General features: G+C 41.3%; 1 protein-coding gene and 1 long non-coding RNA gene across 2 annotated transcripts; both read left to right on the forward strand.

Annotated features, from left to right (window-relative positions):
• The first annotated feature begins 466 nt into the window (after window positions 1–466).
• Window positions 467–1,685, forward strand: LOC111019249 (uncharacterized). The gene is made up of 2 exons (XR_002602515.2): window positions 467–829; window positions 1,297–1,685. It is a non-coding gene; the product is annotated as an uncharacterized LOC111019249 (long non-coding RNA).
• An 18,719-nt stretch (window positions 1,686–20,404) lies between these two features.
• LOC111019272 (GDSL esterase/lipase At5g55050-like) lies at window positions 20,405–22,378 on the forward strand. The gene is made up of 5 exons (XM_022295614.2): window positions 20,405–20,652; window positions 21,048–21,193; window positions 21,308–21,586; window positions 21,682–21,931; window positions 22,045–22,378. The coding sequence occupies exons 1-5, from the start codon at window positions 20,406–20,408 to the stop codon at window positions 22,290–22,292; spliced, it is 1,170 nt and encodes a 389-aa protein (XP_022151306.2). The 5' UTR covers window position 20,405; the 3' UTR covers window positions 22,293–22,378.
• Window positions 22,379–25,878: the final 3,500 nt, after the last annotated feature.

Raw genomic sequence — 25,878 nt, forward strand, 5'->3', positions numbered from 1 at the left:
TGGATGATTGAGTTTGATTTTTTGGTTTACACAAATTAACTAGTTCAACTGAACCGAAATTTTTTTATTCAAATATCATTTTTACTACTAGAAATTGTTGTTGCCTTTGTAGACGTATACTTTTCACTTTTTGAAATTATCACATTTTCTATAACACCTGCATTATCTGGTTCGTTTATTTTAAGGCTTATTTGTGCCTTGGATTTTTCCTCTAAGCCGATATTTAATTTTATGGATTTTCTAATATCGAAGTTCTAATTTTGGGTTTTAAATTTAGTTAATCTTTTAGATAAATTTTCCAAATCATTTTTAAAGAGAGTTCTTATTGGGAAACGATTATGGAACGTTGTTCCTTTTTTTTTTAATAAGACCTTAAACATTACTTTGTGTTGCTATTATAGTTTAATTGGACCCATTTCTTTTTGGTAAAATAAATAAAACAAAAAGAGAAAGGGAAAGAAAATAAAAAGGAAAAAAAGTGAAGGAAACCCTAGCCCCCATCTCTTTCCCCTCCCTTTCATGTGTAGTCCATTCTTAAGAAGCTTCTTCTTCCTCCGTAGCAGTCTCATTCTTCTTCTTCTTCCTTCATAGTAGCCACATTCTTCTTCATCATCGGAGGCGACTCCACGACAGTATTTCCCAACGGACGGTGATGCGAACGAACCCCATGGCGGTGTGACCCTCGGGTTGTAGTGTTTTCAGCGGTGGTGCGACAGCAACAAACCCCCAGATCTAGCGTTCTTCGACGGCCCAGCAGTGCGTGCGGTTCCTTTTGGGAGTCGTTTCGTGTGCAATACTGTAGATTGGAAGGAAGTTATTTCTGTTCTAGGTCGTGAATCGTGATCTTTTACTCAGTTTTCTGTTAATTTTCTGTCCGATTTTGCTTGTAAATTACTGTTTACTTTCAAAACAAAGTCCCTCGAAGGTTCGTGAAAATGCCGAGTTTTAACTGATTATTTTGTTGCTTTGATTTTACTTTTTAAGTTGTTTTCTGGTTCAGTGTGAGAGTTTAGATCGTTGAACGGCGGCGAAAAGTTTTGGTTGGAATAGGCGGTGGATTTTTATGTTTCGTTTTGTTAGTAATGTCATGCATGATCTTGTAGTCGAGATTTAAGAGTAACTTCAATTTTTTTTTTTGTATTTTTTTCTCCCTTGTTCGTGTTGTTCATTGTGGAGCGAAGGGGATTTTTTTGTATGTTATTGTTCAGTTTTCAAAAGTGACAAAGAAAAAACTGTTTGTTTAATAATTATTATTAATTTTTAATTCTTACTGATTAATCTTCTTCTTCAAAGAAGGAATGAGCATCTAAACCCTACAAAAAGGGAGAAAAAATTCAAAGATTCGAAGTTCAAAGCGATGGAAGAGAGAGAAGCCATAAGTGTGTGTGATTCCTTTAACGGCGGCAAGGAGCATTCGGTGGTAGGGTTGTTGCTTATTCGGCGAATCGATGGTAGGGTTGTTGCACTCTTATTAGATGTTGATCTTGGAAAATTTATTTTCAGTCTATTTCATTATTTTCTTGGTGTTTCAAGGCAGTGCAATATAATCTCGACTGCTACTGTTAGATTTTGCTCATTTTGTAAATTAGAATTTTGTATTCAAGTTTCTCGATTTAGGTTGTGTAGCTTACTTTTACGATTTTTAGTAATTGAAGAGGTAAAGAACATATTTGTTGTTTGTGGCAGACTGTCTGGGTAAATAATTTTTCTCCCCTTTCTACTGTGAAATGTGCTACTCTGTAGTTCTGCCAAACTTGAGAAAATTATCTTCCATGTCTCTTCAGTTGTGCCTTTTTTTTTTTATTTTTTAGTCACGTGATTGGTTGGATGTGTGGTAGAGAAGAGATTTCTATAAAGAATCAGTTTAATGTCAATACTAAAGAAATAGGCTTTCATCAGTTTGAAAGTTACAATTACCATCTTTTTTGGAGGATTGCTCTCTCTAATAAGGTAGCTTTTAATCATGGTCATTGGAGGTATTATGCAGTATCAAAACTTTCTGATAATCTTATCTTGTATTACAGACTCTCTATCTAGAAAACCACTTCTATGATTGGATTTTCATTTAAGCTTTCAACCTATTGTCATCCGAGTTAAGCAAATCAGATAAAGCCATGAGGATTGTTATCAGAACGAAATTCCATCTCTTTCTCCTCTTAGGTTAGAGTTGTGAAAGATGGTAAAAATCTAATACAGATTTTTTATTTTATAATTGTAGAGAATGTTTAATTAGTTCTTGTGTCTTATCCAAAAAAGTTTAATTAGTTCATCCAAAAACTTTTTTATGCAAAAGAAAGTTAGACAACAAGGATGGACCTCACCATTCAATTCCTCCCTCACTCATTCACTCATAGAACACCGAGCTAGATTGCTTGTGACAAATCACAAATGAACCAAAGACAAATTTGAGTATAAAGAAGGCAAGATACAACAATAAATAACATAGTTTTTGAAATATATTGACTGAACAGTGTTTACTTTTGGGATTAATACATTGATAGACTATTTAGAGACTATAATTACATAAAAGGATTCAATGTACAAAATTTACACCTTTTTCATGAAATAATCTCATTTAAGATGGTACTCATCACCAATTTACCATTATATCCTTTTATGTTTACACCTAAATATTAATTATTTTTTGAAATTTAAAAATGGTTATTTGGAAAGTTACATTTTAAATCCCTTATTTTATGCCTAATTAGAATTTCCAAAAATAAAAATTTTCAAATCCCCAAAATCCTCCATTATTGCAAATTTTTTTAAAAAAACCCTCCTCCTTCGGCCGTTTCTTCTTCCTTTCTCGTTTATTCTCCTTCCACAAACACCATTGTTTCCGTCCGTTCGAGCTTCTTCTTCGTTGCTGGAGTAGACCGTTATAGCTTCTTCTTCGCTACCGGCGGCTCGTCGATCGTTCGAGCACTCCGTTTATCCCGAGGTTTGTTTAGTCGCCGACCGGAAGGCTATATGAAATTCATTGTAAATCACTGTGTCATCGAATCTGTTCGTTTGTCGCGGGTGGTCAACAAATCTTTGTACAAAATGCTGCCATCTGCAAAGGGATTCACACGGCCGCTAGGTCGTCGGATTTGAGTGGTGCGAAATTTAGGTGTGAATTCTTCTACATATGAGGATATAATATATATCTACAACTAAATACCATTTTGGTAGTTATAGGAACTCAATAGTCGGATATATTTTATATTTATCATATAAGTTTATCTTGTAATTGTATTGGATTGCATTTGCTAGGTTAATGTTAATAAGAGCAATTAATAATAATGAAACATGTGCTAAGGTGTCTAAATTGATAGAATAGGTTAATGTTATATGTAGATATAATATATATCTACACTATATGAGTTTATATGAGATTGAGACTTCAATAGTTAAAGATTATATTCGGATATATTTTACATCTATTATTAAATACCAAATTGCAAGATACAATCCAGTTCTATTGCTTTTTGTGGTTGCTGAAAACTTTTGATGTTAGACTTCCTAATATCATTAAATTGTGGGTAAATGGTGGGTATATTTTTCAACTATTATGAATTTGAAATCATAGGTAAATCTACACATTAATTAATTTAGAAATTGAAATCATGATAATCATTTTGTAATTAATATAGGCCATTCATATACTAATCCCATTAATATATGAATGAGTAAATTAAGGGATTAAGAAAAAAGTTGTATGGGCTCATAATAATTAAAAGATTATGTCTACAATTTAGGGATTTAAATCTTTTAGATTTCAAAAAAAAAAAACAAAATTAACAATAATAAATATAAATTAATAAATAAGGGTAAAATCGATATTATAAAAAAATCCTACATGCAGAAATCTAAAAGTGTGAAATTGGAAAATTTTAGACATTTGTGAAAATAAGTTTTTAAAACAGCCCTCCGAAGACATTAACTTTTTACTTTTCTTGATGGCGTGAGCTAGTATTAAATGGGATTGGTTCCAAACTAATTGGAAATGAAACTAGACTCACAAGGGAAGGTTATGGTAGGCTGCAACCAAATTTGATTGAGTTAGGACGGCTGTGCAATGTTTTAAAGTCAGACAATAGTATTTTTGTTTGGTATCAGTACACTGTTTTGGAGTGGTTGGACTATTCCGTGAATTTGGGGTACTTCCACTTGATTTTTTATTTGAAATTTTGTGTAGAAGTCAATAAGGTACCATGGATTAAGGAGAAGTCAGCATTGTCAAGGAAAAAAAATTCAAAATGGGGTCGTTGGAGTGGCTGAAAATGGGGATAAAGATATTGTAGCTACTGTTCTTATTCTTTACTGCAAACCTCTTTGTCTTCCTTTTCGTTTTTGCCTGACAAAATGAACTCCAAACAAGTCTAAAAATTTCTAGATCAAAAATAGACTCAAAGAGATTCTCAATGGTCACAAATTTCAGGTCATTTGAGTCACGGAGCATAAAGTTACATGCAATACAAGTTGTAGCAAAAAAGATCACAATTGTGCAGAAAATGACAGCACCAAACTTCTTTTTCTTTTCTGTTATCTTCTTTTTGTTTCTTTTTGTTTCTTCTTCTTATTATACTTCTTCTTTTGTTTTGTTTTTTTTTCTGGTTTTTCTTGAACTACAAGTTACATAGAAGCTCAAAAAACACCTTTTCATTAGCAAACAATGGTTGGAGCTTGAAAGAAAATTTGAAAACCAAGTAAAGATAGATAGATAGATGGGGATACGTTCGATCTTGAGACAAAGCTCTGATACCAAATGATGTACTCAACCCTACCATAAGTGGCTTAGACAACCCTTGTAAGAACAATCACTTCATAAACACACACGACAACACCTAGTACACACACAAAGAATCACTCAAGGGGAAGAAGAATGGACTTACCTTAAAGGTCAAGGCTTTGGATAGAGAGAACTTGTTATAGATCCAAAGTGAAACACTCCACAAGTTTGATGATCAACCTAAACTTGCATGTTTCAGAGAGTTTTGTTCAACTAGATCAAGATGCACTAGTGATCACGGTTTTGGGAGCAAAGAAGAAAGCTCATAGGCTATTTTTATTCATCAATAATCCAACCTCTCAGATGTATAAGAAACCTATAAATAGACAATTTAATTTTCCCTAAAATAAAAGGAAAAATTATTTAACTAAACATAGAATAAACTAGTTCCAATAGGACATAACTAAGTTAAACAAATTGACGAGGTTTCTCTAAATGGGCCTCGGTCCATTATTGTCCCTTCATCCGTTGAAGTTCGTCCTCGTATACTTCAAGCCAACTGCCTGCAGTTCGGGACATCTCAGGTGAGGTGCTCTCTAGGTCTACTCGTATTGAAGCACCTATCCCCATTAAACTTAACTCTGTGGAAAGTCTAATCAATATAAAAGTTCATCTACTTTTTAATTCCTCTTCCCAATGGAATTGGGACGGTATATACGGTTTGGAAGGCAGCAGCTAGCATTTTCCAAGCGGGAGAAAAAGAAATGTTGGCTCGCTCAAGGTCTACTCTATATAGCTTGGCATCGAACTATATTCAACACATGGTAGATGGGGCAGTTGAGGTAAGTAGATCTTCTAACCTCTCATTACTTCGAACTATTTTTTATTTTTATGGATTAGACGTTCTTGAACACATGCAAAGGAGTTGTTGTGATAAGCTCTAAACTATTGAGGTGTGACCCAAAATTAAATGTAGAAGTTTATAGCTGAGGTGAAGAAGACGGAAGAAATCAATGTTGTGCGGAATCCAAGCCTTTGAGGTTGAGGCCAAACAGAAGGAGGCTGAAGAAGCTAGAAAAGACAACTTTGGAGGCCCAAGAGAAACTCAAAGGCCAAAGAGAAGGTCCAGAAGGCAAGAAAGGTCGGGAAAATTGCCAAAGCTGAAGAGGTTGGCAAGGTCGTGACTGAACAAAGACATGCGATTGAAAGCCAAGTTTGTTGATTCGATCTTAGTGAAGGAGTTGAAGAAGCACCTTATACCTCACAAGTATAAAGGACTTGGCTAGTGATGGGTTTGACTTTGCCATTGAGTGGATCAAGGAAGCTTTTCCAAGTTTGACACCGCATAAATTGTTAGAGCCTATGAAAAAGCTTGGGAGGTTATCACTGACCAACCAGAAGCTGATCAACCACCGAGTAAACTGACAAGGAGTCTTTCCAAATAATCTTGACTTTATGCTTCTTCTTTTTTTTTTCTGCTTCTCAAATTCTACATAACTGAACATTGGACCGAACTCAAATAACAATCGAACTAATCTTTAACAGTAATTCACGCTTTATACATTAAACATCAGAATTTACAATATGGATGAGTAAGCCCCTATTTGAGCATATAGTTCAGTAACTTACTTAACCGAAGTATTTCCTCAAATAGAAAAAGGTAGAGAACACTTTATTGATAATAGATCTTTTAAGTGTTATGCATTCCACACATGAGATAGTGTTTTTCCATTCAGGTCGGTGTTGTCCTAGCAACCTGGCTGCCAAAGAAAGTTCAAGTGTACACAAATGAGGTTGTCGCAAGTGATTAAAGATCGTGGGTCTCCACAAGGATCACAACAACTAATTCATTCTAAATTTTAACCTAAGAATTCAATAACCAATTAGGTACAATTTTCTTTTAAATTAAAAAACAATTAAACATACGCATATAAGAAAGGAAATAGTACAAACGAACAATAAAGAAAAGAAAGGGTATTATCCACGAGAAATAGCAGCGGCAGGTTAATTCCTTTTACTCAACTACCTTAATTCAATACTCCAACATCTGAAGTCACTCTTACTATAGGCATATCACATCATGATATAGTTAAAAAATGTTAATAAACTCCATACGATCATAATTTAAAGTAGTGGAACATAATTGAAATTCTCTAAGGAATCATTTGTTTCACAGAAATCTAAGATTGATATCCAAAATCCTTGTTTGTTTGACATAAATGTTGGATACCCTAGCATCTTAGAATGCCTATACTAAAAAAGCATGTAAGTGATTTTGGATGTCCTCCTACCACATGGATTCTTTAAGATTTCTTATAATTGTGCCATTTTTTGTCTTTCATTTTTCTTCTTTATATATCTTGTTTTAGGGGTAATTGCAAATATGACAAAAAAAAATTTAAGGAAAGAACAAATTTAGCATCTACATTTTAGTTTTGCAAATATAGAAAATTTTTTAGAAAAGACAGACGTCTAAATAATAAAAGGTCATATTTACCTTCGTAACACTTATATACCACTGATATAATACTGATATATATATATATATATATATACACACACACACGTTAGATATATCGGATTTACTATTGATATACAACTGATTTAGCTATGATATCTACGTAATATAACTTCTTATATGATTATATCATTTACTATTTTATTAATTTACCACTCATATATATGTCATATATACTTGATATGCCTATAATATACCACTGATATAATATTGATATACAATTGATTTACTTATGATATAACTATGATATTTACTAATATAACTTCTAATACGGTTTACCATTGATATACGCATATGATATAACTATGATTTCTACTGATATAAGTTCTAATATGATTATATGATTTACCACGCTGATATAACACTTGTATATTTTGTGATATATACTTTGTTTGGGGATGAAAATACCCTGGACACGTGGAGGACCCCTATTGGTGCTCCAAGATGGCCCATGAGTCATGCCCAGCTCGGATAGCCGAGATGGCTGCCACCAACGCCGGCGAAAGCTAAGTGTGAGGGCCGATGTGAGCTGCTGTCAGCGGCGTGATTATCGGGTGTAACCGACGGTCCCGAGATTACCGGGTGTAACCGATGGTCCCGAGATTACCAGGTGTAACCGTCGCGAGATTGACGGGACTACCACCCATAAGTAGAGGACCTCACTCCACGATCAGGTACGATGATTTCTGACCTCGAACTAAACTAAGAATCCGACCTGTACTGACTTGATCGTCGGAGTGCTCACCTTTTTGTGCAGGTCCGCCACAGGTATTCAGATCGGTCCGGGTTCCGAGTTCGAGCTGCAGTCGGAAATATACTGTTGTGCATATCCTTGCATAAACATTTGGCGCCGTCTGTGGGAAAGACAATGTAAGTCATCCCAATCCTTTTAAACCAATACGCAAGCGAAAATGGTTCAACCAGCAAACTCGACCAATACGGCGGATCGGAGGACTCTAGCCGCCAGCGATGCCCATCAGAGGGAGGTCGGAGCGGCGGTGGTAGAGGGGCAAGGCCACGGCGGCCCGGCAATAGAACCCCTCCGCAGGTCGGCACGAATCACCGCTCCTGTTCTACCGCCTGCGCACCCGAGGACATCCAAGGCCACTCGTGGCCGAGGTGGGACCTCTAAGAAGGGCGCCCGGGGTCCAGCCCCGGCTCCAACAAGCGAGAACTTTGATGCGCTCCAGAGAGAAATGGAGGCAATGCGCACACAAATGCGCTCCATGGAGGCAATGTATAACGAAATGGTGCTGGCTGCAGGCGCAGGGTCCCGATCTGAAAATCGAGTGACGCGCATGGACGTACGCGAGCAAAGGGGTTCCCACCTCGGCCCAGCCGAGGAAGAACGTCCCGAAGACAACGAGAGTGAGGGGTACACTCGCCAGAGGGGAGACCTCCGTGAGCATCTCAACAGAAAGAGAGGCTCGTCTCTTAGAAAAGGGCAGTCACCATCCCGCTCCCGCAGGAGCTCCAACCAGCAGGCTGAATCCTCTCACAATCCCGCAGGGATAATCACAAGGGAGGAGTTCGACCAGCTGAGGGGGGAGCTCGATGCTCAGGTGGAGGGCTTAAAGGCCAAATGTGAGCAGAAAGACGATTCACTGAACGACGGCGACTTGGGAGAATCTCCTTTCACCTCGGACGTTTTGGAAGCACCAATCCCTCCGAAGTTCAAAGCTCCTACCATGAAGCCTTACGACGGGACGAAGGACCCCAAGGACTATGTTGAGGTCTTTGAAGGCCTCATGGACTTCCAAGCGGCATCAGACGCAATCAAATGCCGCGCCTTCCAGATTGCGCTTACTGGCAGCGCGCGATTGTGGTACCGGAGACTGCCAGCCAGGTCGATCTCGACCTACTCTCAGCTGAGAAGGGAGTTCCTCGCCCAGTTCTCTTCTCGGCACTATGACAAAAAGACAGCGACCCATCTCGCCACCATCAGACAGAAGGAGGGTGAGACGCTGCAGGAGTATGTCACCAGATTCCAGGAGGAACAGTTGAAGGTTGCACACTGCTCCGATGACTCGGCCATGTGCTATTTCCTCACCGGTCTAGCCGACGAAGCCCTCACGATGAAGCTTGGAGAGGAGGCCCCGGCCACCTTCGCCGAGGTACTCCAGAAGGCGAAGAAAGTCATCGACGGACAGGAGCTCCTCCGAACCAAAACCGGCCGACCTAAACGAAAGATCGGCCGGGGCAGAAGTGGAAAAGATGAAAGGGCAGACCCCAAGTCCAAGGACAAGGGATCCTTCTCCAGTGGCCGACCTGAGTATCGAAGGGTGGAGAACGAACCTACCAGGAGCCGGCCTTACGAGCGCTTCACCCCAACCACGATTCCAATTTCCGAGATCCTAACAAACATCGAGGATTCTGGAATGGAAAAACTACTCAAGCGTCCGGAGAGACTTCGGGGAGCCCCGGAGAGGCGCAGCAAGGACAAGTATTGCCGCTTCCATCGGGAGCACGACCACAACACGTCGGACTGTTGGGAATTAAAGCGCCAAATTGAGGATCTAATTCAAGACGGCTACTTCAAGAAGTTCGTGGGAAAGCCCAGGACCAACTCAGCAGAGAAAAAGGAAGAGCGAAAGCGTTCAAGGTCGCCACCCAAGCGCACCGACCGACCTGCGGTCATCAATACCAATTTTGGAGGGCCAAGCGGGGGTCAATCCGAACATAAAAGAAAGGAGTTAGCCCGTGCAGCCAGGCGCGAGGTGTGCATCATCAGGGAGCAGGGGCCGACCTGCCCAATCACCTTCGACGGTGCAGACTTGGAGGAGGTCCACCTGCCCCACAATGATGCCCTTGTGATTGCTCCCTTGATTGATCATGTGGTGGTCAGGAGAGTGCTGGTAGACGGGGGCGCATCCGCTAACATCCTGTCCTTACCGACCTACCTCGCCTTGGGCTGGACGAGGTCGCAATTGAAGAGAAGCCCGACGCCGCTGGTTGGGTTCTCTGGAGAATCGGTCGTCCCAGAGGGTTGCATCGACTTGCCGGTCACGCTTGGGCAGGACCAAACTCGGGTCACCCAAATGGCCGAGTTCGTGGTGATTGACGGGAGATCGGCCTATAACGCCATCTTTGGAAGGCCCATCATCCATTCATTTCGGGCCATTCCCTCGACACTTCATCAAGTTTTGAAGTATTCCACCCCCAATGGCAGGGGCACGGTCCGAGAGAACAGGCCGCTTCAAGGGAGTGCTATGCCTCCGCGCTCAAAGGCTCATCGGTCTGCACCCTCGAATCTCTCAGGGACGGGACGCTCGAGTTCGAGGCCGACCTGCCGAGGAAGGAGTTTGCCGCACCCACTGAGGAGCTCGAGCTTGTTCCTCTGCTTAGTCCCGAGAAGCAGGTAAGCATAGGAACCAAGCTGGGGGCCACCGACAGAGAGGAGCTAATCCACTTCCTCAGATCCAACTCGGACGTCTTTGCGTGGTCCCATGAGGACATGCCTGGCATTGACCCGCGAATTATGACGCATCGCCTCAGCATAGATCCATCATTCCGACATGTGAAACAAAGGAGAAACCTATAAACAAGGAGAGAAGTGATGTAATTGTCGAGGAAGTTAACAAACTTTTGAAAGCTGAATACATAAGAGAAATTTCGTATCCCGAGTGGCTCTCCAATGTTGTATTAGTTAAAAAATCTAACGGCAAGTGGAGAATGTGCGTAGATTTTACGAACTTAAATAAGGCATGTCCGAAAGATTGCTTCCCACTGCCGAGGATTGATCAGCTCGTGGACGCCACAGCCGGGCACGAACTGCTCACCTTCATGGACGCCTACTCTGGGTACAACCAAATCAAGATGCATGTCCCGGATGAGGGTCATACCGCTTTCATAACAGACCAAGGTCTGTACTGCTACAAGGTCATGCCCTTCGGGTTAAAGAACGCAGGAGCGACCTACCAGAGAATGGTGAACAAAATGTTCGCCAAGCAGATCGGCCGGAATATGGAAGTGTATGTGGACGACATGCTTGTCAAGAGCAAGCAGTCTAAGTCGCATCTCTCCGACCTGGTCGAAGCCTTCGAGGTTCTGAGGGCGTACCAAATGAAGCTCAACCCTGCTAAATGTGCCTTTGGAGTCACCTCGGGAAAATTCCTTGGCTTCATGGTAAACAACCGGGGAATCGAGGCCAACCCCGAAAAGATTAAAGCCGTGATCGAGATGGAGGCACCTAAAACGCTGAAGCAGCTTCAGTGCCTCAATGGCAGGATTGCGGTCCTGAACCGGTTTGTTTCAAGGTCGACAGATAAGTGCCTCCCTTTCTTCAAGGTCTTACGAAAGAAAGGGCCGTTTGAATGGACAGCGGAGTGCGAGCAAGCGTTTCGGCAATTGAAAAGCTACCTCAGCTCGGCCCTAATCAGGCAAGAGGAAGCGGGGCAAAACCCGGTCTACTACACAAGCAAGGCTATGACCGAAGCCGAGACTAGATACCCTCAGATGGAGAAGTTGGCTCTCGCTTTGGTCACCTCGGCCCGACGACTTAGACCATACTTTCAAGCCCATACGGTGGTGGTGCTCACTAACTTGCCCCTAAAAAGCATCTTCCATAAGCCAGAAGCTTCTGGTCGCCTAATGAAGTGGGCAATGGAGCTAAGTGAGTACGACATCCAGTTCGAACCCAGAACTGCGTTGAAAGGACAAGCAGCGGCAGATTTCATAGCCGAGCTCACACCACCTTCCGAGCTGAGCGAGTCCGACCTACCGTGGACAGTCTATGTCGACGGATCCTCCAATGAGAAGGGGTGCGGAGCCGGGGTCCTCTTGCTCGGACCAGGGGGTGAGCGATTTGAGTATGCCTTGCGGTTCAGCTTCCGAACTTCTAACAACGAGGCAGAGTATGAAGCATTTATTGCCGGCCTGCGAATCGCTCGAGCATTGGGGGCCTCTTGTGTTAAGGTCTTCAGTGACTCCCAGCTGGTTGTGAGCCAGATCAAGGACGAGTACCAAGCCAAAGACACCCGAATGGAGAAGTATTTGGGCAAGGTCAGATCATACCTCGCCCAGTTTCGAACTTACGAGGTAAGCCGGATTCCGCGAGCGGAAAATTTTAATGCTGACGCCTTGGCCAAGTTAGCATCGGCGTACGAGACCGACCTCGCCAGGTCGGTCCCCGTCGAGATCCTAGATAATCCCTCGATCTTAGAGCCGGATCTGATGGAGATCGGCGCTCCAGAATCCTCATGGATGGACCCGATCACGGACTTCATTAGGGGTAACTCACCACAAGATCCCAAGGAGCGCAGAAAGTTGGCAAGGCGGGCAGCTCGGTTCGTGGTCCGAGATGGTGCATTGTACCGACGCGGCTTTTCCCTGCCTCTGTTGAAATGCCTAACCCCGGAAGAGGGCCTGTACGTCCTCAGAGAGATCCACGAAGGAGTGTGCGGCAATCACTCAGGCGCCCGGTCGCTGTCAGCCAAAGTGATCCGGCAAGGATACTATTGGCCGACCCTCAACCAGGACGCCAAGAAGTTCGTTAGAACTTGCGACAATTGCCAACGCTACGGGGCCTTAATCCACCAACCTCCCGAGCTGCTCACCCCCATCTCGGCCCCATGGACATTCGCGCAGTGGGGGGTAGATATCATTGGTCCTTTCCCTTTGGGCAAGGGCCAGACCAAGTTCGCTGTGGTTGCTGTGGATTACTTCACCAAGTGGGCCGAGGCCGAGGCGCTCTCCCACATAACGGAATCCAGGGTCACGTCCTTCGTGTGGACGAATATCATATGTCGCTTTGGTATACCGCAGGCCATAGTGACAGACAATGGGAAGCAGTTTGACAACGCCAAGTTCAAAGACTTTTGCAGCAAACTTGGCATAAGTCATCTCAGCTCGTCCCCCGCACATCCGCAAGCAAATGGGCAGGTGGAGGCGGTCAACAAGATCATCAAGCGAGGCATCAAACTTAGACTGGACTCCAAGAAAGGCAGGTGGGCCGAGGAGCTACCAGAGGTTCTATGGTCGTACCGGACCACCCAACGAGAGTCGACGGGTGAGACCCCGTTCTCCCTGGCCTTCGGCTCCGAAGCTGTGGTCCCGGTTGAGACCGGCATGCCATCTGACAGAGTAGAGCATTATGAGCCTACGACGAATGAGGATGGGCTGCTCCTCAACCTCGACTTGTTGGAAGAAAGAAGAGCAATGGCCCAGCTACGCCTGGCGGAATATCAGGGCAGAATGGCCAGACATTACAATGCCCGCGTCCGACCTCGGGCCTTTCAGGTCGGACATCTGGTCTTAAGGAGGGTCCAAACGCATGTGGGTGCCCTTGACCCGGCCTGGGAGGGCCCGTTTGAGATCAAGGGCATGGTCCGACCTGGGACGTACATATTGGCCGATCTGAAAGGAGACGTCCTCGCGCACCCGTGGAACGCGGAGCACCTGAAGCGTTATTATCCTTCAAATGACAAAAAGATTTTCAATGCACCTGTAAAGGCTGTTCCAAAGGAATTATGATCGGAATAAATGTGATGATTTAATTTCATGCTTCCGAGTTCGACAAGAAATTAAATGGGGGACACGGACTCCCGCGCGATCGCATTCCAGCAGTTGGTTCAAATTCAATCCTTCGAAGCCTAAGGGTACGAGGTGCGATGTCAAAACCACTGACGAACTTAAAATTCAAACCTTCAAGGCAAAGGGGGCGGTGTGGAAAGTTCAAAATGATCAAGCCTCCGAACTTGGGGGTACGAGGAACGATATGAAGAATAGCTACGGACTTAGGATTTTAGCCTTTTTACCTTTTTAAATTAAGGGTGAAATGTTAAAAATCCAGAGTTGGTGCAATGTATTGAACATTAAGAGATTCAAACTCAAACTTTAAAATTATGTTAATTAAAGGAAGTAGGAGGTGCGAGATGACGTTAGCTGCAGTTCAAAGGAGAAGCAAAGAAAAGCGGTTGCCAACAACAAAGTGGAAGCAAATGGGAGTCTCTTTATTGAATGAAGAGCAGAGCCAAGGCTTATAGACCTTGCAGCTCTACCCTAACACTTACAAACAAAAAAGAAAAGGGTGGTCGCCTAAGAGCCTGCTGGGGGAGCGCCCTCCTGAGGAGAGCCGACCTGGTCCTCTTCGGGATCGGAGTAGTCAGAGTCCAGATCCCTGACATACTGATCCACCAATGCTTGGGGGCCAGGGGTGCCGCCAGGACCAGACGCCCACTTCTCGGCATACCTCCTTTTCAGACCGCTGAGATCGATCTGAAGGTCGGGCATGTCGGAAGCAATGCCCTTCATGAGGAACTTGAAGCCCGCGTCGGAAAAATCTTTGGCAAATCCATCGAAGTCAGGATGTTGCCTAAACGATTCCTCCAGTAGGACTCCATTGCTGAGGCGCTCCTTCGCCGTCTCCAGCTCGGCAGTCGCATGCTCCAGCTTCTTATCTTTCGCTTCGAGCGCCTGGAGCATGTCGTCCTTTTCCTTCAGGAGCTGGAACTTCTCCCTCTCCAGGCCCCTGGTAATAGCGTGGGCAGCTCGGAATTGGGCCTTGCGCCTGTCCTCTTCCTTCTTCAGCAGCTCGGCCTGAGATTCCACCTCGGCCTTCAAAGTCTCCACCTCAGAGTGAGCCTTCAGCAGCTCATCCTTCATGGTGGAAGAAGCAGCCTCCAAGGCAGCGGAGAACTCCTCTTTCTCCCTCGCTGCCAGAACTTCCCTCCCATCCAGCTCGGCCTTGACAGCCAGAGCCGATTGAATGGAAGCAACGAACGCCTGCGAAATGGTACAAGGGAAAAGTTAGATCGAACTACCTGTTGGGCGAAATCAAGCAAAAATGGGGCACTAGTCTGACCTCGGCGGCGTAGTTGATGTTCCTCTGCAGAACGGACCCAGGGGCGCTCACAAATTTGGACGCCCTCCTCAGGCAGCGGTCCAAACTTGCAGCTGAGATGCGGGACACCTGGTCCCTCACCCCGGAACTTGACGGCTCAATTCTGAACCGTGCCGTCACGTCGGACGTCTCGCCCATCCTGGCCGCAGGATCGTCCACCCGATCTGCAAAACTTGCAGGCAAGACCCTGCAAGCTCCGACCTCCGAGGAGAAGATCACCTTCTTTTTCTTCCTACGCATCGGAGGGGCTTCCTCCCTCGCCTCCTCGCCCAAAGGCGGGGCGTCCGCCGCCTCGGTCTGGGCGTCCACCGCCTCGGTCTGATCCCTGGGGCGCTTCTCCCTCGAGGGACCCCCAGAAGGCTCCAGCTCGATCACCAGGGCTGGATCTTCCGAGGCAGGCCCTACCACGGCAGGGGTGGCAGGTTTCGAACTCTGGGCAGCCTCAAGAGCATGGGCTCGGCCCTTAGACTTGCGCTTCACGCCGCTTGCAAATCCGCAAACCATGGCTGCGAAATAAAAACAGGGGTCAACACAAGGTTGGAGGAAAAAGGGGGGAGGCAAGCTCGGCATACCAACTTCGGAGTTCGGCCTTGAGGATTCAATGGGACGAACTGCAGGGTTGTAATCTAGCAGCCCGGACTCAAGCAGCAGTTCGTCAGTCACCAGGGTTCCGACCTTCCTACCCCTCGGAAAGCGCTCCTTGTAGTATTTCAGCGTATCGAAGGAGGCTTGCGTAAGCTCGGGAACTGGTCGGATTGAAACTGCACGAGGGCAAGATCCGAGTTAGACCTGAATGACAGAAGAAAATCACGAAAAAGTAAGAACTATTCCGTACCTAGGTTCCCAAACCTAGTGGGGACGTCAAAGAAGGAACGACCTGACTCGTCCTTTGCGAGCCATTCCCCGGAAGCGTAGAACCACTTCCTCACCCATCCCTTGATGGAGGTCGGCCCCTTAACTATACCGCCTGCGCCTTTCCTTGCGCACATATAGAACCGACCAGGCTTCTTAGCTATCCTTTTCGCCTCGAAGCACGCGAGGAGCTGGTCTACGTCCAACAGCTCGGCCTCTTCACTATCCCGAGCTCGTAGCCAAAAGAGGATGGCCAAAGCAAAAATGACACCCCACCCATTGGGGGCCACTTGAGCCGGTGCCAACCCAGTCCGGAAGAGAAATTCTTGGACAAAAGGGTGAAGGGGAAGTCTGAGGCCGTACTCAAACATTTTGAAGTAGAGAGTGACCCATCCCTCTGGAGGATTGTCAGCTCTCTCCCCCTCCTCCGGAAGCCTGAGGAGGATGTTCTCAGGGATAGCGAACCCCCTACGAAGGGATCCGAGGTAGTGCTCAGGTATCCTAGAAGGGTATTCCAAGCCCTGACCTGAAGTGGAGGCGTCACTATCCTCCCCGTCATCGGAGATTCTAAAGTTTTCTATCTCCTCGAGCTCGGACTCTAACCTACGAGCTAAATCGGATCCTAGGTTGCTACTAATAGAGGACGACATGGCAATTACGTTCGAAAGAGAGAGGGAAGAGACCGACCTACCAAGGGTTCGAGCTGCCTTCAGATCGAACTCCAAGAATTCAAGGAACGTAAGGTATGAACTGAAGGATTGGGGGCATTTATAGCCCGTCGGAAGAATTCCCCACCGTATACGTGTAATCAGCGAGCGGCTAGGATCCTCTCTGAGATCTGAAACGTCGGAATATTTGAATATTCCGACGATAAATCTTCCGCGACGGTTGTATTTTCCCACGAATAGGAAGTCGCCACGTGTCCAAAGCAAGTCGAATGAACTTCTCTGCCAGGTCGAGATCGGACCAGACAGAGAGGGGGCCAATGTTTGGGGATGAAAATACCCTGGACACGTGGAGGACCCCTATTGGTGCTCCAAGATGGCCCATGAGTCATGCCCAGCTCGGATAGCCGAGATGGCTGCCACCAACGCCGGCGAAAGCTATGTGTGAGGGCCGAGGTGAACCTGGCCCAGGTCCGACCTACCGGGAAGCTCGGTAGGGGCTGATGTGAGCTGTTGTCAGCGGCGTGATTATCGGGTGTAACCGACGGTCCCGAGATTACCGGGTGTAACCGATGGTCCCGAGATTACCGGGTGTAACCGTCGCGAGATTGACGGGACTACCACCCATAAGTAGAGGACCTCACTCCACGATCAGGTACGATGATTTCTGACCTCGAACTAAACTAAGAATCCGACCTATACTGACTTGATCGTCGGAGTGCTCACCTTTTTGTGCAGGTCCGCCACAGGTATTCAGATCGGTCCGGGTTCCGAGTTCGAGCTGCAGTCGGAAATATACTGTTGTGCATATCCTTGCATAAACATACTTGATATTGTAAAAAATACTGCCACACAGTCCAATAAAGGAAGCCATATCAGTCAAACCGTTCAACAAGGATAACACAATTTACAGCTCACAGGCAACAACATTTTCATGGACAGCAGCAATCACAACATTAATTCAAGATTCCATATATCATAAATGACTTGAATGATGTTGTAGAATGAATACTCCCATCTGCTATGAATATTTGGTTTTATCCCTAGCGATTACCTTGATTGCACTTTATAATCTTTCCTTCTATAATTAAGGATTGTACTAATTATGTTATATGTCCCGATCAGTCCAAGATTCTTGGATCTTGATTGAACATATTGAACCTCTCCGCATTTTTCTTTAAAAATAGAAACAGTAGCTTGTAATTTTTCAATTGGATTTTCTGCAATTATACAGAAGAATACATGAGAATCTCATTTCAATTTTATCACTTTTTTTCTAATCCAAGCTCAATTCTGTTTAGATATGCCTCTAATTTACTACTGATATAAATATGATATCTACTAATATGACTTCTTATATGACCTACCACTAATATAACATTGATATATCTATGATATATGATTAATATGCCTATAATTACCACTGATATACCTCTCGTATAACAATGATATCTACTGATATAACTATGTTATTTGTGTGTTGATATAATAGTACTAATATATCCATTAATTTTATTTGTGATGAAAACAATGGTGCAAACAAAGAAAATGAAATCTAAATTGATTGCATGAAGGATTGATCTCAACCATGGATGTCAAAAAAACAAGTTAAAAATCTTAGATGCTTTATAAATTTAAAGAGCTGATATCTCTTATATTTAATATGTAATTAATATTAATATAGATTAAATAGTAGCAATATAGCAATCAAAATTATTGATAATATGAGTATATCAATCAACTAATCGCAGAGATAAACTACAATTTAAATAGGTGATATACTACTGAAATTAAACATTTGATATACCTTATATTTAGTATATCAGTTACAAAAAAAAAAGTATATCATAAATTAGAGATACGTCAGATGTATATCTGTGGTACATGAGCCGCACTAGTGAACTCATCGACGGAAATTTCCAAAATTTGCAGCGCAGTTGTTTGAGTTATAAGAATTTCCAATATGCCGAAGCAATCACTACGTTGCGGATGCCTCTCATCTATGATATCTGCAGCAGTTAATAAGAACCAGGAAGACTAATAAAAATGGGCTCTAAAACACCGAAATTAACCAAATTGACAAAAATGATTCAATACAACTTCCCATTCATAGTGTACTTTATACACTACATTTCATGATATTTAGGTGGAAATTATTTTACAATTTTCGGTCATTTATGGCTTATTTACATGCATAACTAATGTTTTTATAGGATCAAGTCATTAGAAAGAATTGGAGCAAAAGCGTTCGATTGAGGGAAAATTAGAGCGAAAAAGAGGAGCTTAATTAAGCCACATTAGCACCGCAGTGCCATCATACAGCGCCATGGCGCCCTGCAGACGAAGCTTGGGCATTTTTCCACGATGACAGTGCCGCAGCGCTATATTGTAGCGTCATGGCGCTACGAACTTGCACGTCCATCACAAATCTGGGATAGCGCCATGACGCTCACTAATGACGCCATGGCGCTGTAGCAATGCCCTAACTTAAAAGAAATTTGAGTGCACCGTTTGGGAGGGTTGGTGGGAACCCTCACATGGGAGAATGGTAAATTGAAGAGGATTGGCTCGAGATTGGAGGCAAGGAGGGCGAGGAGACGATTTTCGAAGGCTCGTGATCGTGGAGATTAGTCGGGGACAGTCAATCGACACTACGACTTTAGTTTCTCTCCTTTCCCTTATTTTTTCTAGATTTATTATGAAATTCTTCGTGGGACTTTGTTGTATTTTCGTGAACATGAGTAGCTAATCTTCTTGTTCTAGGGATTGACGTAGCCGTTGGATTTATGAGTTGGATTTATTAACATTTGTCTTGATTGATTTGTTTTTAATCTATTTGTGCATTTATTTGCTTAATGCTTTTAATCTCTTGATCACAGATTAATTGTTGCTAAATCTGAATCTTACGCTCGGGAGAGGTGGTTTAGATTGGAACCTGAGTGCATGACTGGGGTAGTTCTAAGATCGGGAGATTTAGAATTACCTTAGAGGTTGTTAAAAAACTAAGACTTAAGGCCCTACTTGTTAATGAAACTAGATAGGGATATTGGTTTCTTAGTAAGTGGGAGAATTAATTGTGCTCGGGAGAGACTTTCATGATTCTTGAGTTCTTGACTTATAGATTAATTGCATATTCAATCTTGACATGTTTAATTTGTCCGCTTGTAGGTTCAGTTGGTGAAATCACTCCCCTAAGACCCGTTCTCCATAAGAGTTTTCTTTAGAGTTTCTTATTCGCTTTGTTATTTTATTTTTACGTTCGAAACGTAAATGAAAGAAAAACTATCTACTAAAACCAAATTCTTACATCTGAAGTATTTACAAAATCTACAATCTGGGTTTTGCTAAAAGATGAAAAGGATTATTAATAATCCAGCGGCGATGAAAAAATCCACGAACAAAGGAGAAACCAAAATTAGAATAATGAAATGTCCCAAAATCAAAATTTTTAATGTTGCGTTATATTTGAAAATTAAAAAAAAACAGTGACATATTTTGAAATATATAAAATAGTTTTGCTATCTAATTACCCAAAAAAAATATATTGAAGATATTTTTGGTATTTTGTGCATAAAAGATGTTTAATTTCCCCCTAGAATTAATAAGTTCATTTTTCATTAATAATTATGAAGAGGAATATGATTCCCAGCAGAACCTTTGGAAAAAGAAAAAGTAGTAATAATAAAAAATTGAGAAGAAAAACGTGTTGCTTAGCTTGATATATAATAATGGCCCTTAAAAAATTGGGAAAAAACATTCCTCTATCTATAAATTCTCTTCCATTTCCATGTGAATCAACATCCAGAAATGTTAGCAATGGCTTCCCTTCCTTCATCCTTCAGCTTCTTCTTCTTGTTCTTCCTTTCTCATTTGAAAGTTATGGTTGAAAGTTCTCCATTGATTCCCGCCATCTACGTCTTTGGAGACTCTTTGGTTGACGTCGGAAACAACAACTACCTCAATATTTTGGCAAAAGCCGATTTTCCTCACAACGGAGTGGACTTTCCAGACCAACAATACACCGGCAGGTTCTCTAATGGAAAAGTCGTTCCCGATTTTCTCGGTACCATCCATTCTACTCATCTACCAACCACCGTTAAAAAAATTGATAGGTGTTGAAAAATATAATTTCCGCTTATACATTTCTCTCCTAATTGTGTCAAACATATGGCTTAAAACATAACAACTGGTAGGAGATACTATACTACTGACTCTAGTCACTAGCTAGCTACTTTTTTTTGGTCTAATACATAGCATTGTTTAAATAAAATAAAAAAAGTTTAAACTTTTTTCTAGTAAAAACATACACGTTATGAATCCGATGTAGTAGTTAATTTTTTAAAAAGCTGAGCAAGCATGATTTTAGTTTAGCGGTAATTAGTATATATCTCTGATCAAGACGCCATGAATTCAAATCTCCCACCTCAATTATTGTATTAAAGGAAATTTTTTGAACAGCTGAGGAGGTGGGTTTGCCACTTCTACCACCATATCTCTCCCTTGTAGACGGGAACGGAACCATAACAAATGCGACTTCGTTTATAACCGGCGTCAACTTCGCCTCAGGAGGATCTGGAATTTTGAACGAAACAAGACTAGGTTTTGTAAGTTCCATGCTGATCTCTTCCTATATATATATTTTCTATATATTATTTGAATGGAGAAAGAAAAGAGAGAAAATAACCAATAACTTTTGTTCTTTTGTTTTTTGTTTAAAGAACAAGGTTCAGATTAAAAATAATATCGAGATGGTAGAGATTGAGAGAGACCGACCGATGCCGATGAGCCAACAAATAGATTTATATTCATCAGTGTATGAATATGTAGTAGAAGAGCTGGGATCCGATGCGGCACAAGCACACTTTTCCAAATCCCTGTTGGTGATTGTGGTTGGAAGCAACGACCTGTTCAGTTATTATATGACTGATGCGCACAATGATACCACCCCACAGGAATATGTGGACTTGATGGCCTCCACCTTTGAGTCGGAGCTTAAGGTAATTATTTTAAGAATGACATAACTATAAGCAATAATATTATAGTTTTATAACATTTTCATGTAATTAAATTCTGCTGCATTTTGGAACAACAGCTTTTATACAAGTATGGAGCAAGAAAATTTGTGGCGACTGCAGTTCCATTATTAGGGTGCACTCCATCACAGAGGATGAGCATCCCAGGGGAAGAATGCAAAGATGAAATGAATTACTGGGCTGGAAAGTACAATATTGCCCTTCGGTTATTGTTACAGAGATTGGAAGTGGACCTCCCTGGCTTTTCCTACTCCTATGCTGACATATATGCCATCACCTCTGATATTATGCAAACTCCATCTTCTTATGGTGACATTATTGTGCTATTTTTGTTAAACTTTATGCTTTTCGTTATATTTGAAAATATATATTTTATATTGTATGTTTGGGTAAATGTCTCAAATGTGGTGTGTTCATTTCAGGATTCACAGAAATTAAAGCAGCCTGTTGTGGGCTTGGGCCGTTGAACGCTCTAATTCCCTGCATACCGTTGGCGTCTCTTTGCCCAAATCGAAATGACCACCTCTTTTGGGACCCATTCCATCCCACCCAAAAAGTCAATCACATCGTTGTTGATTACATATTTAATGGATCTAATTTCACGTACCCGATCAATATCAAGGAGCTCATTGATAAACCCACAAAAAGTATTGGGTATCAATATTACTAGCGTTCTAAACAAAGTAGAAGCTAAATAAGTGTACCAATCATGTAATCATCTCTTGTCAATGAAGAAGAACATGTACTTGAGTACTATATTTATGTTAGTGTTTTTAGTTGTTGCAAAAATATTTTTTTTGAATTGTTAAAAACATTCTCGAACTCAAATGTTTACTAGAAAAGTAAAAAAATCCTTAATAGTGCTTTCTAAAAAGTGACTGAGGACGTATGTGTAAGTGTTGGTAGAACGAGTATTTTGAAAAAATTAATTTAAGTAAAATTGATTTTTCAAAATCACCATCATGATCCTTAAAAATCAATTTAAAGTGATTTTAAACATTTTCTAAAACAATTTATGGAATGGGTATAGACTTTAATAGTGAACGAAGACCACTTCTCCATATGAAACCAATGACATAAAAGACAGATACCGAGACAAAGAGCTAGACTTCTGTATTGCGTTGCGAATACGAAGATTTTCTGACGCAGTGTGGGTTGCTGGAAACGGGAGTGATTCCGACAAATACAAAAACCATTTTTTCATACCAAAATTACTCTCAAACACGCTATAAATCTCCTTTGCTAAGATCACTCCTTCGAAAAGCATTTCCAAACCGCTTGATTGGTATAATAAGTATTTTTAGCTTAAAAGTTCCTTATTGATTTCTCACTTGACAGGTAAGCTAATTACTTTTTATATATACTGACTGAAATATTTTCTACAAACCTTTTTTTCACTTTAATATTTTCTACACAGATACTATCTCACCAATTTATTTTTGCCTACACTTTCTCTCGTTTCCTTCGGCTCCACTTGTATTTTTTCTTTCAATTAACCACTCTCTTTATTATATCAACTTTCTTTTACTGATTTATCTCTACCAAATTCATCTCTTACTAATCTCCTTTACACACTTTCTCTTAATTAATTTTTTTCATATACTGTTTTATTTTTAACTTTTTTCATTCTAAACTCCACTGGATAACATTTTCATTTTTATATTCTTTATATTTTTTAAGATTATGTATATTTTTTCATAATATGTTTTTTTACCTTTGTTTTAAGACACATTTAAATTTATAGCCGAATTTTATAAAATAAAACAAAAATAAGTTTTCAAAAACTATATATATTTTTTCTAGTTTTCAAAATATGCTTAGATTTTGAAAAATATTTTTTACAAATGGATAACAAAACGACAATCGAAGTATAGCTCAACAGGTTAAGGCACCTATGTACGGTCGAATGGTCATGAATTTGAATCATCACCACTACATATTGTACTAAAAAAAAGTAGACAACAAAACCTAGGAAGTCATAGGTGTAAGCACGGTTTATAAACTTAAATTTTGAAAATATTTTTACGAACTAGATAACAAACATAAGAAGATAAGGTGTATGTAATGTTTATAAGTTAAATTTTCAAAAATTAAAAACAAAAAACAAATGGTTATCAAAGGGGCCGTAGGATGCATTTGGGCAAGGAGTGAAGTCCACTTGGCTCCTTCAGAAGTAGGAACTTAATTAGATACCGTTGTCCCAAAACTCCAACACAGATTCACTAGCATGCATCACTGCGATGTACAAGACCGACCTCACCCACGAAGTCAGCGTAGAGATGCTCACCCAGCCGAGCATTTAAGTGTTCTTCACATAGAGTAAATTTATGTTGGGTGACCTTCTAGGAAGTTTACGTAATCAGAAAGTGAGTGAAGACAAAGTGTATTATCTGTATTCGTCCGTAGAGACAATGTTTACTCCGAAAACGAACTTAAGTCGCAATCTATATTTCAAATTCGAGATCAAGCCATCATGAAATATAAAAATTCCAAAAAAACTATCAATTCCATGGAGACAAAAATCAAGTTTGATGCACACAAAATTAAGTCAAAGTATATGATCAAAATTTAATTGATCATTAATAAATCTTTTACAACTTATAAATTTCAACGAAAACAGACTTTAATATTGTTTTTCCTACAAAATCTAATTAATTTCATACTAAGCCTATATTTTGCAATTCATTAAACCTATACAACAACGTTACTGTGCAAGCCTCGTATAAAACCACAATTCAATTTGAATATTAAATTAAAATTATCATTTTATAGTAAAAAAGTTATAGTTTCTCGTGTCTTTCTACCTGGTAATGTTACATATTAATACAATATCTTTTAGACATTTGTGCTATCTTTGTTGTGTCATAAAACATGTGCCATTTAGATGGGTCATGATGGGTGTGCCATCCAATTATATGCTTGATTTCTAGTTTCTCATCACGTGCACTCTCTTGTAACATGTGCCCAATTTTCTTTTGAAATTCTATTTATTTGATCCAGTCACCTCTTTAATCTATAATTTGGTTGGATTATTATGGACTCATTGTCCCCATTTGTACGTTTTAAGGATTCTAAGATGAAAACAACAAATTTCGATTTATTATTACTTAATTATTATCCCCAACATAGCATGTGAGGGTTGGGGTTTGGCTACCATCCCTCTATATTAATAAATTAATTAGATTCTTTTTAGAGGAACTATATAAAAATAGAAAAGTACTTCCAACATCTTGCATGCTAGGTTTAAAAAATGAATGTACTCCTTTTTAATAAATATAAAACTTATATTTAAAAATATATTATTCTCTTACTATGCAAGTAAAATTCTTTTTGTGTGAGGTGGAGCATAATTTTTCTTCACCAGTCAGTCGACATTTTTAGTTGTTCTTTTCAAATGTTTTTAGGGATGAAAAGGAAATATATAAACATAGCTTGTAGTTTTAATAGGTATATATTTATTAAGTTTGAGATTAGAAAATTTGAGTTTATATAGCATGTGTTTTAATGGTAAAAAGAACAATAAATTATAGAAACTTGAATTGGTATAACTTTGCAAAAAGTTAGTAAGTCGTCTAACATTTTTATTTGATGTGCGAGCTCAAAATTGTTAAGCCTTGAATTTGGTTGAAAGAATCTATAAGCCTCCTGGAGAAGGTCCTACACATATTGGGCCAAAACATTCACAATAGAGGCACATTCTGCCATAGGCGCTTGAGGTGTTAAATCTACCCAACCCTTCCCTTTACTCTTTGAGCGACGTGGAAGCCATTGTTCAATTATCAACATTCTCAAATTCTAAGAGATGTGCAGAGTGGACGACAGTGCCCCCTTCACATCCTTATAAAGCGGGCCCTCCCCTTTTTGACTGGACTGACTCTCAAGGTCAATCTCCTCCAGGTTTTCTTCGCTCCACGAATGAGAGCTAAACTTAGAGGAAAAAACACGTTCTCTCTTTGCGAGGTCCGAAAGTGGAGAAGCTAAGACCCTTCCAATGCTCCGTTTCACCATGCATAAACTGCATCAAGTAAGCTAGTACTTCTAGTAAAGTTCACTCCTTTGGTATTGAAACAACTCTGATTTTAACAGCAGCAATTTCCTTCTTCTTTACTATTACAGCGGGAGATAGGGCTAAACAAAGCGAAAAGGGGTTTCCATGAGATGGGGGGAGTGTTTAAAGTTCGGGTTATCTCTCTGAATCAGCTTATCCACTGGAGACAATTCGATTGGCTTCACTCCTTCTGGTAATGGGACAAGTT

The sequence above is a fragment of the Momordica charantia genome, assembly GCF_013281855.1.
Source record: "Momordica charantia cultivar OHB3-1 chromosome 10 unlocalized genomic scaffold, Mcharantia_2.0 BLBB01000010.1, whole genome shotgun sequence".
Classification (NCBI taxonomy): Eukaryota; Viridiplantae; Streptophyta; class Magnoliopsida; order Cucurbitales; family Cucurbitaceae; genus Momordica; species Momordica charantia.

Bases quoted from the DNA above. Each gene is read 5' to 3' on its own strand.
- LOC111019272 (XM_022295614.2), top strand. From the start codon at position 20,406: ATGGCTTCCCTTCCTTCATCCTTCAGCTTCTTCTTCTTGTTCTTCCTT. The intron at 20,653-21,047 runs GTACCATCCATT...TTTTTTGAACAG, and splicing joins AGTCGTTCCCGATTTTCTCG to CTGAGGAGGTGGGTTTGCCA. The intron at 21,932-22,044 runs GTGACATTATTG...TGTTCATTTCAG, and splicing joins GCAAACTCCATCTTCTTATG to GATTCACAGAAATTAAAGCA.